Source organism: Raphanus sativus, chromosome 2 (assembly GCF_000801105.2).
Source record: "Raphanus sativus cultivar WK10039 chromosome 2, ASM80110v3, whole genome shotgun sequence".
Taxonomy (NCBI): domain Eukaryota; kingdom Viridiplantae; phylum Streptophyta; class Magnoliopsida; order Brassicales; family Brassicaceae; genus Raphanus; species Raphanus sativus.
Genome location: NC_079512.1, coordinates 24,271,272 through 24,283,745, shown reverse-complemented (window position 1 = coordinate 24,283,745; position 12,474 = coordinate 24,271,272). Strand labels below are relative to the sequence as shown.

Sequence of the window (12,474 nt, the reverse complement as noted above, 5' to 3'; positions counted from 1 at the left end):
TGAGAATCCTCTAATACACTCCTATGTTGTTGTGTTACCCAAAAAAAAAAAAATAAAGAAAAACTCCTATGTTGTTGTACTTCGGTAAAATATTTCTGTGAAAACGAAGATGCAACTAAGTAATAATTGTATGAGGATCCCACTGATCTTGGTATAGAGTTTGCCATGGAGAATTCTGTATGATGAATATGCAAACTTATGGTCTTGGCCATTTAAATCAATTAATCCCAACATAAATTATGCAACCTTCTACTAAAATATAGTATCGGCAAGATTTTATAATATCAAATACTGCTAACAAAACTGGAAGTGGGACTTCAGTGTGGTCCTTATTTCCAGTTTCAAGTGTTTTTAAGATATACAAAAATAGCTAACCTAAGAATCATCCTGAAACAAAGCCTTCGGTACCGAACTACGAGGCAGAGTCCCACACTCGTATTCATCTCTGTCATCAGTTCGTGTTCGTTTGTTATTATCTGCTGTCACTGGTGTCTCGCATACTCTGTCCACTGATCTTTCTTCTTTCTTCCTTTTGGCCATTCTCTTTTGCTGATCCGCTTTATCTTTAGAGTTCTTCGCTTGTTTCGGTGCCCAAACTCTACATAGATCAGGCATCCAACTTGTGAAACTCGAGAATCTTCTTGCCCTTTCCCTCATTTCTTGTGCTTCAATCACTTTCTTAGCTTCTCTGCACTCCTTGGTCTCTTTCTGCAAAAAGGTCTTCTTACTCGTACCGGCAACATCTTTACTTCTTTGGCTACGACGATGACTCTTGGCGTTGATCTGATTTTTCTCTCTCCCTGATTGGCTACTGTCTTCGTTGTTCATGAAACTATCTTCCAGGTCCTCATCACTGAACATAAGCAGATCCATCTCTGTATAAATTATGCTGACAGCTTCTCCAAGAACATGATGATACCTGAGAAGGGCAAAGTCAATGAGTTGGCATGAGTACAAACACAATCCAAAACTACAACACTTTCTGAGAATGAGATTTATATAATACCTGGCTTTTATAATTTTGTCCACATACTTATCGAGGCTCCAATCACTAAAGAATCCACCGTCTAACTTGCACTGAATGGCCTCAAGAAGTAAGCATATCTGTTTTGCAAACTTCTGAGTCACAGACTCCTCACTTCCCAAACCTATCACTGATCTTAGAATCTCCATTCGGAAAAGAATCTGCAGCTCGTATCTTATAGCTAATTAAAGAAAACAGAACAATAATGCCAACAGCTTAGATAAATGAAAGAAAGCATCATCAGTAAGTGCGACAAACAGAACAAAAAGGATACTCTCTAACGATGCTACTGGGTGAAGCTTCATCTGACTTTTGCTCACCTTCCGCGGATGATGAATGTTTCTTTTTAAACATGGCAACTAACTCTTTCGGTTCTTTCAGTAACATCTTGGTTAGCTCCTCAGTAACCAACAAGAGAGTTCCACTCTCACAGCTATAATCCTTCTCAAGTCTTTGAGATGAATGGAGGAGACAGGATTTGACAAGCCGCTCTGCCAGAGCTGCCAAGTCTATTTCCTCAGACTCAATCCCTTTCTTGATTTTACTAGGAAGACTCGCAAAGAACACTTCTGATGACTCTGATGCTTTAACACATGTATCATTCTCCTGCCTTACGGATATTCGATTCCCACTCAAAGCTATCTCCTCCTCAGATACTGGTAAAGAGATGGCCGTTTCTGTCTCTTCAGATGAGTTGTGCTTTTGCATTGCTTCCACATCCCCCTGTGCATTGCAACTACTAGCAACAGATAAGCTGCAACCTCTGGGTTTCCTAATCTGTTTCATCCAACATTTCAGAAACTTATATTTCTTCGAGTTGCTAAACTTGGAAAAGTACACATCCTCTAGATCTATTTGACCATAACCTTTCACTGATCTGCAGAAATCCTCCCAGCTAATCTCAAGAAGTGAGTTCAGAATCTTTCTGCTTAGTTTTCTTTTACTTTCGCCACTCTTACTACTGCTACCTTCATGATCCACAGTTTGAGGAGAGACTTCACTGTCAAAAACACTGAGTAAAGCCGAGGAGAGAGTAAAGGGCTTCAGTGTTCCTGTCCGAGAATCACCATTGCTATTCGTTAGAGACACCAACGCTGAGTAACCTTCTCTATAGAGATAACTTAACAAAATCTGCCAAACCGGAGATGATCTTTTCACCACTTTCTCACCAGTCTCCTTCTCTAGTATCTGAAACACCCGATCAGCCCAAAATCCACCCTCCTGCTCCAGATAATGATCAGGTTCCTGGGAGACTTCATGAACAACAAAAGTATCACAAGTATACCTCCCCAATTCGATAAAATCATCATCACACATCCTCAAGGCTTTAACACTGAGTTTAGTGATTCCATTACAGAACCGTTCCGTAAAAGATTCCTCAGACCTCTTCCCACTAAGAATTTCAGAAGAAGAAAACTCCAGCTCACCGCACTTGCACTCCATCGGTTTGCCATCGATATCATCAATCTCAAGACTGGCTTGAACAACACTAAACTTCCGGCTAGTAGATAGCTTCGGAGAAACACCAATCGTTGGATAAATCAATCCGAAGGGAACTATTGAAGAGGCGTAAACAATCGAATCCGTAGAACAATGTCCCCAGCCCAATTCTCTAACTCCACTCTCGAAAAAACCGGACTTTAATAATCCCAATTCACTTCTTTCGCCAAACCTAACATCGATCCAGCTTAAGTGGATATCTCTATCACCAAACAAGTCGTTAACACAGCCAAAAATCTCAACTAACTTCGACTTGAACAAACACTCGTCGCCGCTCTTCACATCGAGAAACTCGGAAACCCAATTCAAATCCCTAGAAATTGGGGAAAGCATGACGACTAGATTCGATTTCACGACATCGACTCCTCCTCCTCCAGCGTCCGTGAACCCAGGAATCAGACCTATCTCCGGATCTCGAACCACAGGCTCCCAAGCGTAATCGTAAACGATCTGCCGCAAAGACGCCGCGACGTGGACCCCGCGAGGCGACGCCGACGCGGCGGTGGAAGTGGATCGGAGCTCGCATCGCTTGACGGCGTCGACGGCGCGTCTGAGGGAGGCGAGGGTGGGGCCAGGGAGGTCAAACGAGAGCTTGGAAGACGGAATCGAGAGGGCAGAGAGCTTGGAGGAAGATAAGAGAGAGGATAGAGAGGAGACGAAGAACTTGAAGGAGAAGAGAGAAGCGGAGAGTGGAGGGAAAGAGAGAAGCTTCTCGGCGGCGGAGATCACGACGGCTAGGTATTGCTCCGGAGTGGGTGTGAGTAGGAGGAGGGGGTTGAGATCTATGAGTAGGACGATACGCTGCGTTTTGGCGTATAGCAAATCTCCAGCCATTGGAATTGGAAATGAGAGAGAGAGAGAGAGAGAGAGAGAGGAATTGATTTTGGATTTGAGGGTTTTTTTAAGGAGGGATCGACTGTTTTGGCGCGAAAACATCGTTTGTCACGTATATGTGTCATTATCATATTAAGACATTAATCAACTTAAGACATGTATACTTTTAAAAACTTTTCAGATAAATATATTTATTTTGACAATTTTTTAAATATATTAATAATTAATAACTCATATATTAATATTAAATTTATATATATATATATATCACATTAATAAAAAACTAAATGTAATTAAAAATACACTTTTACACCACCTTATATATTATAATTCTTTTATATATTATATAGTCAAAGTTAGTTTTAAAAAAGGTTAAAAAAATACAAAACTAAAATAACAGTAATAATATATATTTTTTTGATAGTCAAATGATTTAAGTAATAAAAATTGTCGATTTGTTACTTACGTTGAAAACAGTCAAACATCAAATACTTGAATTTTCAAAGCGGGTACGAATCAAATACCGAGTTTAAGGCGAGTAACGAGTAATGATAGCCCGGCCTAAAATACAATGAGAAAATGATAACATCAAAATCTTTGGTTCACTATGTAATATTATGTTCCAAATTCTGATGTTTCATTAAAGCATGCATCAAAACATTCTTAACTTCCATTAAACCTTACAAAAGTAGAACGCGACTGCTATTTTACACGTTGTTAGCCAAAAGTAATATAACTAAGGTTAATCATAATAAGACTTAGACCCATTTACTGAGGTTGAAATAATAATAATAATAATAACAATAAAAAGCAGCGGGTCAAAAAAAACTTTTTAATCATCTGTTTGTTAACGTAAATAAGAACATACTATGGTTATATTAGTCAACTCAACTTAATGAGAAAAAGTGTAACACATAATACATTAAACCTAAACAAGAGTTTCATTTTGAAACAAAGTTAAAACTGATATGTTTCCCTTAAATTTATCTGATAAAAACTCTTGCCTCCTCATCTTATATATTCCAAGTATCTATTCCAAGTATCTGCGCATATCCAAATCCATCCAAGCTTTCAAACATAAACCAAAACAAAAAGACAAGAAAAAATAAAAGATTAACCAAGAAGATGGGAAGCAAAACTATTGTCTCAGTCTACTTAATTATTTCTCTTTGTGCTTCCATTTTTATCACTCGAGGAGTAGCTCAAATTCAAAATCCGCAGGCTAATCCCGGACTTTTTCCACCTGGCTTAGTACCTGTTGATCTTGTAAAATGCTGGTCGTCTCTCTTTAACGTCCAAGGATGTGTCCTTGCAATCTCCAACTCTTTTCTTTCTGGAAATTTTGAAAATGTTGAAGCCGCATGCTGCAAGGTGTTTTCAACTTTAGATGCAAACTGTTGGCCTCAGATGTTTCCTTTGAATCTTTTCTTCCCTCCTCTTCTCAAGGACAACTGTGCGCGGATCGTCCCTAACTCCCCTGCACACAACTGAAAGCAACAATGATCTCCTCTACATTTTTAGACTAGTTTACTAGCTTCAAAGTTTTTTTAAAGTGTGAACTCAAATATTTTGAAGAGCCCTATATGTAGCTTTTCTCAATGAACTTAAGTTTTAGCAATGTGTTCTTTTCAAAATTTTATCTATAACTCTTGTTAATGTCTCTTGGTCACACTATAGTTGTATAATTACAAATACATAAATACATCACTGAAAACGGGATTGTTATCTATCTTAAGTCGGCTAACCATTTACAATATTATATCAAAACTTAGAAACCACAAAAACACGACTCGAAAAAATATTGAAAATTCAAATGAAATGCCTTCAGATAAATTGACGCAAATGGAATCTAGAGGCCTCAAAATGTCGAAACAATTCTATATTTATCAGCCTTTCCTGTAAGATTAGGCAAAGAAGACTAGTTTAATTAGTTTATCATATTACTCTCACGTACATTTATAAATTAAACAAATAATTTGATTAAAATATTGATATCAAATAGTTGATTCAGTATAACAATTAGTGTGCATGCATATAGCGTTGTCATTGAATATATTTATTTTCACCATGACTCTTATTTCTTGTTTCTGCTCCTATCATTCTACTCATTACAACAACCATGAAAGTATAGCGAGAAAATGATGACTTCCAAATCTTTGGTTCACTATGTAATATTATATTCCAAATTCTGCTGTTTCATTAGAGCATGCATCAAAATATTCTTAACTTCCATTAATCTTACAACCTTACTCAGATTCTAAATACATACTCATGACTAACTACTTTTCCTTATATCTGCCAAACAAAAGTAGAACTCGACTGCTATTTTACACTCAGTTATCCTATAGTAATATAACTAAGGTTAATCATATTAAGGCTGAGACCCATTTACTGAGGTTGAAATAATACTAGCAACGATTAAAAGCAGTGGGTCAAAAGAAAATTTTAATCATCTGTTTGATAACGTAAACAAGAACATACTGTGGTTATATTAGTCAACTGCTCAATTTAATGAAAGAAAGTGTAACACATAATACATTAAACCTAGACAAGAGTTTCATTTTGAAACAAAGTTAAAACTGATATGTTGCTCTTAAATTTATCTGATAAAATAATCTTGCATCCTCATCCTATATATTGTAAGTATCAGCGCATAATCAATTCCATCCAAGCTTTCAAACATAAACCAAAACAAAAAGATAAGGAAAAAAAATCAACAAAGAAGATGGGAAACAAAGCTGTTGTCTCAGTCTACTTAATTATTTCTCTTTGTGCTGCCATTTTTGTCACTCGAGGAGTAGCTCAAATTCAAAATCCTCAGGCTAATCCTGGACTTTTTCCACCTGGCTTAGTACCTGTTGATCTTGTAAAATGTTGGTCGTCTCTATTTAACGTCCAAGGATGTGTCCTTGCAATCTCCAACTCTTTTCTTTCTGGAAATTTTGAAAATGTTGAAGCCGCATGCTGCAAGGTGTTTTCAACTTTAGATGCAAACTGTTGGCCTCAGATGTTTCCTTTGAATCCTTTCTTCCCTCCTCTTCTCAAGGACAACTGTGCGCGGATCGTCCCTAACTCCCCTGCACACAACTGAAAGCAACAATGATCTCCTCTACATTTTAGACTAGTTTACTAGCTTCAAAGTTTTTTTAAAGTGTGAACTCAAATATTTTGAAGAGCCCTATATGTAGCTTTTCTCAATAAACTTAAGTTTTAGCAATGTGTTCTTTTCAAAATTTTATCTATAACTCTTGTTAATGTCTCTTGGTCACACTATAGTTGTATAATTACAAATACATAAATACATCACTGAAAACGGGATTGTTATCTATCTTAAGTCGGCTAACCATTTACAATATTATATCAAAACTTAGAAACCACAAAAACACGACTCGAAAAAATATTGAAAATTCAAATGAAATGCCTTCAGATAAATTGACGCAAATGGAATCTAGAGGCCTCAAAATGTCGAAACAATTCTATATTTATCAGCCTTTCCTGTAAGATTAGGCAAAGAAGACTAGTTTAATTAGTTTATCATATTACTCTCACGTACATTTATAAATTAAACAAATAATTTTATTAAAATATTGATATCAAATAGTTGATTCAGTATAACAATTAGTGTGCATGCATATAGCGTTGTCATTGAATATATTTATTTTCACCATGACTCTTATTTCTTGTTTCTGCTCCTATCATTCTACTCATTACAACAACCATGAAAGTATAGCGAGAAAATGATGACTTCCAAATCTTTGGTTCACTATGTAATATTATATTCCAAATTCTGCTGTTTCATTAGAGCATGCATCAAAATATTCTTAACTTCCATTAATCTTACAACCTTACTCAGATTCTAAATACATACTCATGACTAACTACTTTTCCTTATATCTGCCAAACAAAAGTAGAACTCGACTGCTATTTTACACTCAGTTATCCTATAGTAATATAACTAAGGTTAATCATATTAAGGCTGAGACCCATTTACTGAGGTTGAAATAATACTAGCAACGATTAAAAGCAGTGGGTCAAAAGAAAATTTTAATCATCTGTTTGATAACGTAAACAAGAACATACTGTGGTTATATTAGTCAACTGCTCAATTTAATGAAAGAAAGTGTAACACATAATACATTAAACCTAGACAAGAGTTTCATTTTGAAACAAAGTTAAAACTGATATGTTGCTCTTAAATTTATCTGATAAAATAATCTTGCATCCTCATCCTATATATTGTAAGTATCAGCGCATAATCAATTCCATCCAAGCTTTCAAACATAAACCAAAACAAAAAGATAAGGAAAAAAATCAACAAAGAAGATGGGAAACAAAGCTGTTGTCTCAGTCTACTTAATTATTTCTCTTTGTGCTGCCATTTTTGTCACTCGAGGAGTAGCTCAAATTCAAAATCCTCAGGCTAATCCTGGACTTTTTCCACCTGGCTTAGTACCTGTTGATCTTGTAAAATGTTGGTCGTCTCTATTTAACGTCCAAGGATGTGTCCTTGCAATCTCCAACTCTTTTCTTTCTGGAAATTTTGAAAATGTTGAAGCCGCATGCTGCAAGGTGTTTTCAACTTTAGATGCAAACTGTTGGCCTCAGATGTTTCCTTTGAATCCTTTCTTCCCTCCTCTTCTCAAGGACAACTGTGCGCGGATCGTCCCTAACTCCCCTGCACACAACTGAAAGCAACAATGATCTCCTCTACATTTTTAGACTAGTTTACTAGCTTCAAAGTTTTTTTAAAGTGTGAACTCAAATATTTTGAAGAGCCCTATATGTAGCTTTTCTCAATAAACTTAAGTTTTAGCAATGTGTTCTTTTCAAAATTTTATCTATAACTCTTGTTAATGTCTCTTGGTCACACTATAGTTGTATAATTACAAATACATAAATACATCACTGAAAACGGGATTGTTATCTATCTTAAGTCGGCTAACCATTTACAATATTATATCAAAACTTAGAAACCACAAAAACACGACTCGAAAAAATATTGAAAATTCAAATGAAATGCCTTCAGATAAATTGACGCAAATGGAATCTAGAGGCCTCAAAATGTCGAAACAATTCTATATTTATCAGCCTTTCCTGTAAGATTAGGCAAAGAAGACTAGTTTAATTAGTTTATCATATTACTCTCACGTACATTTATAAATTAAACAAATAATTTTATTAAAATATTGATATCAAATAGTTGATTCTGTATAACAGTTAGTGTGCATGCATATAGCGTTGTCATTGAATATATTTATTTTCACCATGACTAGGGCTGTTCAATATGGCAAAACTGAATCGTACCGAACCGAACCGAATCGAAATAGACAATGTGGTTTGGATTTGGTATATACCATACAAACCGAATGGATGTAATTTTCTAAAAACCGTAGGATTTGGATATGGTTTGGTATATAACCGATAAAACCGATAAAACCGAATAAAATCGATCAAAAATAGAAACATGTAAATATGTATATATTTTATAACGACATATGAAAATCATAAGTTAATTTGTTTGCTAATAACTATTACCATATTTTTACAGTAATAAAGAAGTCATGATTTGTAAAATATTTGAAGTATAATTAAATAACAATTCATCGCAACCGATGCTTCTTATTTTTAGTCTTCTTTTTGATATTTTTGCTTTATTTTAGCATTGACTAAATTGAAATAAAGATTATAAATTTGATGGATAATAATTAGTAGAAATTCTTCACAATTTTTTTTAATCTATAAATGAACAGAGATTCGTATTCAATCGAAGAAACATGAATTTGATGAACGCTAAATATGGAAGAATAGAAAAACTTTCTTTAGTGCTTCGTGCTTCTGTTTTGTTTTTAGTTTTTTTTACTTTTATTCAAAATTTTGAGTTTTGATTTTAATTCTAGATTTGATTATTTTATTAGATGGTATAAGCGTTTTTTATTTTTTTGTTCTTTTATTTAAACATATAATATTTTTTAATAAATGACTGTGTTGACATCATGACTCTAAAATTCATATAATATGATCACAAAATAAAAAATTATGTTTTTTTGGTATAAAACCGAATAAACCGAAAACCGACAGTATATAAACCAAACCGAACCGAAGTAAATATGGATTTAGAATGGTACTTGTATTTTACTAACCAAAATACCGAAAAACCGAAAAAAACCGAACCGAAACCGAACCGATATCCGGATTGAACACCCCTAACCATGACTCTTATTTCTTGTTTCTGCTCCTATCATTCTACTCATTACAACAACCATGAAAGTATAGCGAGAAAATGATGACTTCCAAATCTTTGGTTCACTATGTAATATTATATTCCAAATTCTGCTGTTTCATTAGAGCATGCATCAAAATATTCTTAACTTCCATTAATCTTACAACCTTACTCAGATTCTAAATACATACTCATGACTAACTACTTTTCCTTATATCTGCCAAACAAAAGTAGAACTCGACTGCTATTTTACACTCAGTTATCCTATAGTAATATAACTAAGGTTAATCATATTAAGGCTGAGACCCATTTACTGAGGTTGAAATAATACTAGCAACGATTAAAAGCAGTGGGTCAAAAGAAAGTTTTAATCATCTGTTTGATAACGTAAACAAGAACATACTGTGGTTATATTAGTCAACTGCTCAATTTAATGAAAGAAAGTGTAACACATAATACATTAAACCTAGACAAGAGTTTCATTTTGAAAAAAAGTTAAAACTGATATGTTGCTCTTAAATTTATCTGATAAAATAATCTTGCATCCTCATCCTATATATTGTAAGTATCAGCGCATAATCAATTCCATCCAAGCTTTCAAACATAAACCAAAACAAAAAGATAAGGAAAAAAAATCAACAAAGAAGATGGGAAACAAAGCTGTTGTCTCGGTCTACTTAATTATTTCTCTTTGTGCTGCCATTTTTGTCACTCGAGGAGTAGCTCAAATTCAAAATCCTCAGGCTAATCCTGGACTTTTTCCACCTGGCTTAGTACCTGTTGATCTTGTAAAATGTTGGTCGTCTCTCTTTAACGTCCAAGGATGTGTCCTTGCAATCTCCAACTCTTTTTTTTCTGGAAAATTTGAAAATGTTGAAGCCGCATGCTGCAAGGTGTTTTCAACTTTAGATGCAAACTGTTGGCCTCAGATGTTTCCTTTGAATCCTTTCTTCCCTCCTCTCCTCAAGGACAACTGTGCGCGTATCGTCCCTAACTCCCCTGCACACAACTGAAAGCAACAATGATCTCCTCTACATTTTTAGACTAGTTTACTAGCTTCAAAGTTTTTCAAAATTGTGAACTCAAATACTTTGGAGAGCCTTATACGTAGCTTTTCTCAATAAACTGAAGATTTAGCAATGTGTTCTTTCAAAATATTATCTACAACTCTTGTTAATGTCTCTTGGTCACATTATAGCTGTATAATTACAAATACATCAAAAAAAATACAAATACATCACTGAAAATGGGATTGTTATCTATCTTAAATCAGCTAACGATGTACAATATTATATAAAAAGTTAGAAACCACACATACACGACCCAAACAAAGATTGAAACTTCAAATGAAGTGCCTTCAGATAATTTGACGCAAATGAGATTTAGAGGCCTTGAAATGTCGAAACAATTCAATATTTATCAGTCTTTGCTGTCGGAATATGCGAGGGAAAGAAAAGATAACACATGACTCTAAATTGAATCTTTGCGTTTAAAATGGTTTGAACTTCACCCTAAGATCTTCCGGGCCCAGAACCTTTAGATATTCAAAAACAAAAATCTTGTAACTATAAAAAAATATACAATAACGCATAAGGGAAAAGCCATCTTTAGTGTGTTATCTTACACATACATATATAAACTATGAGGAAATAACCAATTCGTGGAGCAACTAAAGAAGTAAAGTGAACAAAGACAGCAACACTTGGAGATTCAAAGACAAAATTATGCTTTGAAAGAGATGAAGGATGAAAACAAAATTTTATATTGTGACTTAAATGCCATAGAATCGATCCAAATGTTCATGAACATTTTCAAGCAGAGAAAGCACGGATTTTACAAAAGCGCAGTCACCAGCAACAAACTCAACAAATTCCTCCTCCATCCACATCGTTTGGACAATGTTTTAACAATCTTTATGGATCCGGAAATAATTTACCAGAGTATTAAATTGTTTTAATATGTTGTATTGATTAATATTTAAATAAAAAAGTCTTGAATTTTAAATAAAATAATAATATTTTTATTTTAATTATAGTTATAAAATTGATAATTAGTACTTAAACAAAAAGCTGTGCTTTTATATGTAAAAATTGTATTTCTTCGTAAACAAATATTTTAGTTACAATCATAGGAAATTAGAAGACTACTTTTTAAATAAAAAAAATTTCCTCTATTATAGAGGAATGTTATTTTTTCCCTAAATATATAGGAAAAAATAGCAATCTCTATTTTAAGAAAAGAAATAGAGGTAAATTGAGTAGATTTTACTTTATTATAGCATTCAGAGACAAATATAGGATGTGTTGGAAATGCTCTAACAATCAGTGTGCATGCATAGCGTTGTCATTTAATTTATGTCTTTTCACCATTACTCTTATTTCTTGTTTCTGCTCCTATCATTATACTCATTACAACAGCCATGCAAATACAACGAGAAAATGATGACATCCAAATCTTTGGTTCACTATATAATACTATATTGCAAATTCTGCTGTTTCATTAGTGCATGCATCAAAATATTCTTAACTTCCATTAAACCATACAAAAAAAAATGGTAAACCATTCCTCAGAGAGAGAATGTGAAAACCCCGGTGGTCACAGGTTGTGAAAATCTGGTGTGGTGCGGATTCGAACTCGGGTCCCTTAGGAATCCACGGAACGTCTTGACCACCCGACCACAGACGCGTGGTTCATTAAACCTTACAACCTTACTCAGATTCTGAATACATACGGATGACAACCTATGTTTCCTTATATGTGCCAAACAAAAGTAGACCGCGGCTGCTATTTTACATGCGGTTATTCTAAATTAATATAGCTAAGGTTAATCATATTAAGGCTGAGACCCATTTACTGAGGTTGAAATAATAAATAATAATAACAACTATAAAAGCAG

The 12,474-nt window shown here is 34.3% G+C and overlaps 5 protein-coding genes across 5 annotated transcripts; 4 read left to right on the top strand and 1 right to left on the bottom strand.

Annotated features, from left to right (window-relative positions):
- Positions 1-253: 253 nt before the first annotated feature.
- Positions 254-3,382, bottom strand: LOC108838572 (uncharacterized). Its single transcript, XM_018611492.2, has 3 exons — positions 1,299-3,382; positions 1,007-1,198; positions 254-919 (listed from the first exon to the last, which is right to left on the bottom strand). The coding sequence occupies exons 1-3, from the start codon at positions 3,356-3,358 to the stop codon at positions 376-378; spliced, it is 2,796 nt and encodes a 931-aa protein (XP_018466994.2). The 5' UTR covers positions 3,359-3,382; the 3' UTR covers positions 254-375.
- A 1,101-nt stretch (positions 3,383-4,483) lies between these two features.
- On the top strand, positions 4,484-4,849 carry LOC108841495 (uncharacterized). The gene has a single exon (XM_018614254.1). The coding sequence runs from the start codon at positions 4,484-4,486 to the stop codon at positions 4,847-4,849; it is 366 nt and encodes a 121-aa protein (XP_018469756.1).
- A 1,234-nt stretch (positions 4,850-6,083) lies between these two features.
- LOC130507984 (uncharacterized) lies at positions 6,084-6,449 on the top strand. Its single transcript, XM_057002993.1, has one exon. It carries the CDS (start codon positions 6,084-6,086, stop codon positions 6,447-6,449), a length of 366 nt encoding a protein of 121 aa, XP_056858973.1.
- Positions 6,450-7,681: 1,232 nt separating this feature from the next.
- LOC108841492 (uncharacterized) lies at positions 7,682-8,047 on the top strand. Its single transcript, XM_018614252.2, has one exon. It carries the CDS (start codon positions 7,682-7,684, stop codon positions 8,045-8,047), a length of 366 nt encoding a protein of 121 aa, XP_018469754.1.
- Positions 8,048-10,225: 2,178 nt separating this feature from the next.
- Positions 10,226-10,591, top strand: LOC130499395 (uncharacterized). The gene has a single exon (XM_056993395.1). It carries the CDS (start codon positions 10,226-10,228, stop codon positions 10,589-10,591), a length of 366 nt encoding a protein of 121 aa, XP_056849375.1.
- The last annotated feature ends 1,883 nt before the right edge of the window (positions 10,592-12,474 follow it).

Bases quoted from the DNA above. Each gene is read 5' to 3' on its own strand.
- LOC108838572 (XM_018611492.2), bottom strand. From the start codon at position 3,358: ATGGCTGGAGATTTGCTATACGCCAAAACGCAGCGTATCGTCCTACTC. The intron at 1,199-1,298 runs GTATCCTTTTTG...ATTAGCTATAAG, and splicing joins CCCAGTAGCATCGTTAGAGA to ATACGAGCTGCAGATTCTTT. The intron at 920-1,006 runs GTATTATATAAA...TGCCCTTCTCAG, and splicing joins GACAAAATTATAAAAGCCAG to GTATCATCATGTTCTTGGAG.
- LOC108841495 (XM_018614254.1), top strand. From the start codon at position 4,484: ATGGGAAGCAAAACTATTGTCTCAGTCTACTTAATTATTTCTCTTTGT.
- LOC130507984 (XM_057002993.1), top strand. From the start codon at position 6,084: ATGGGAAACAAAGCTGTTGTCTCAGTCTACTTAATTATTTCTCTTTGT.
- LOC108841492 (XM_018614252.2), top strand. From the start codon at position 7,682: ATGGGAAACAAAGCTGTTGTCTCAGTCTACTTAATTATTTCTCTTTGT.
- LOC130499395 (XM_056993395.1), top strand. From the start codon at position 10,226: ATGGGAAACAAAGCTGTTGTCTCGGTCTACTTAATTATTTCTCTTTGT.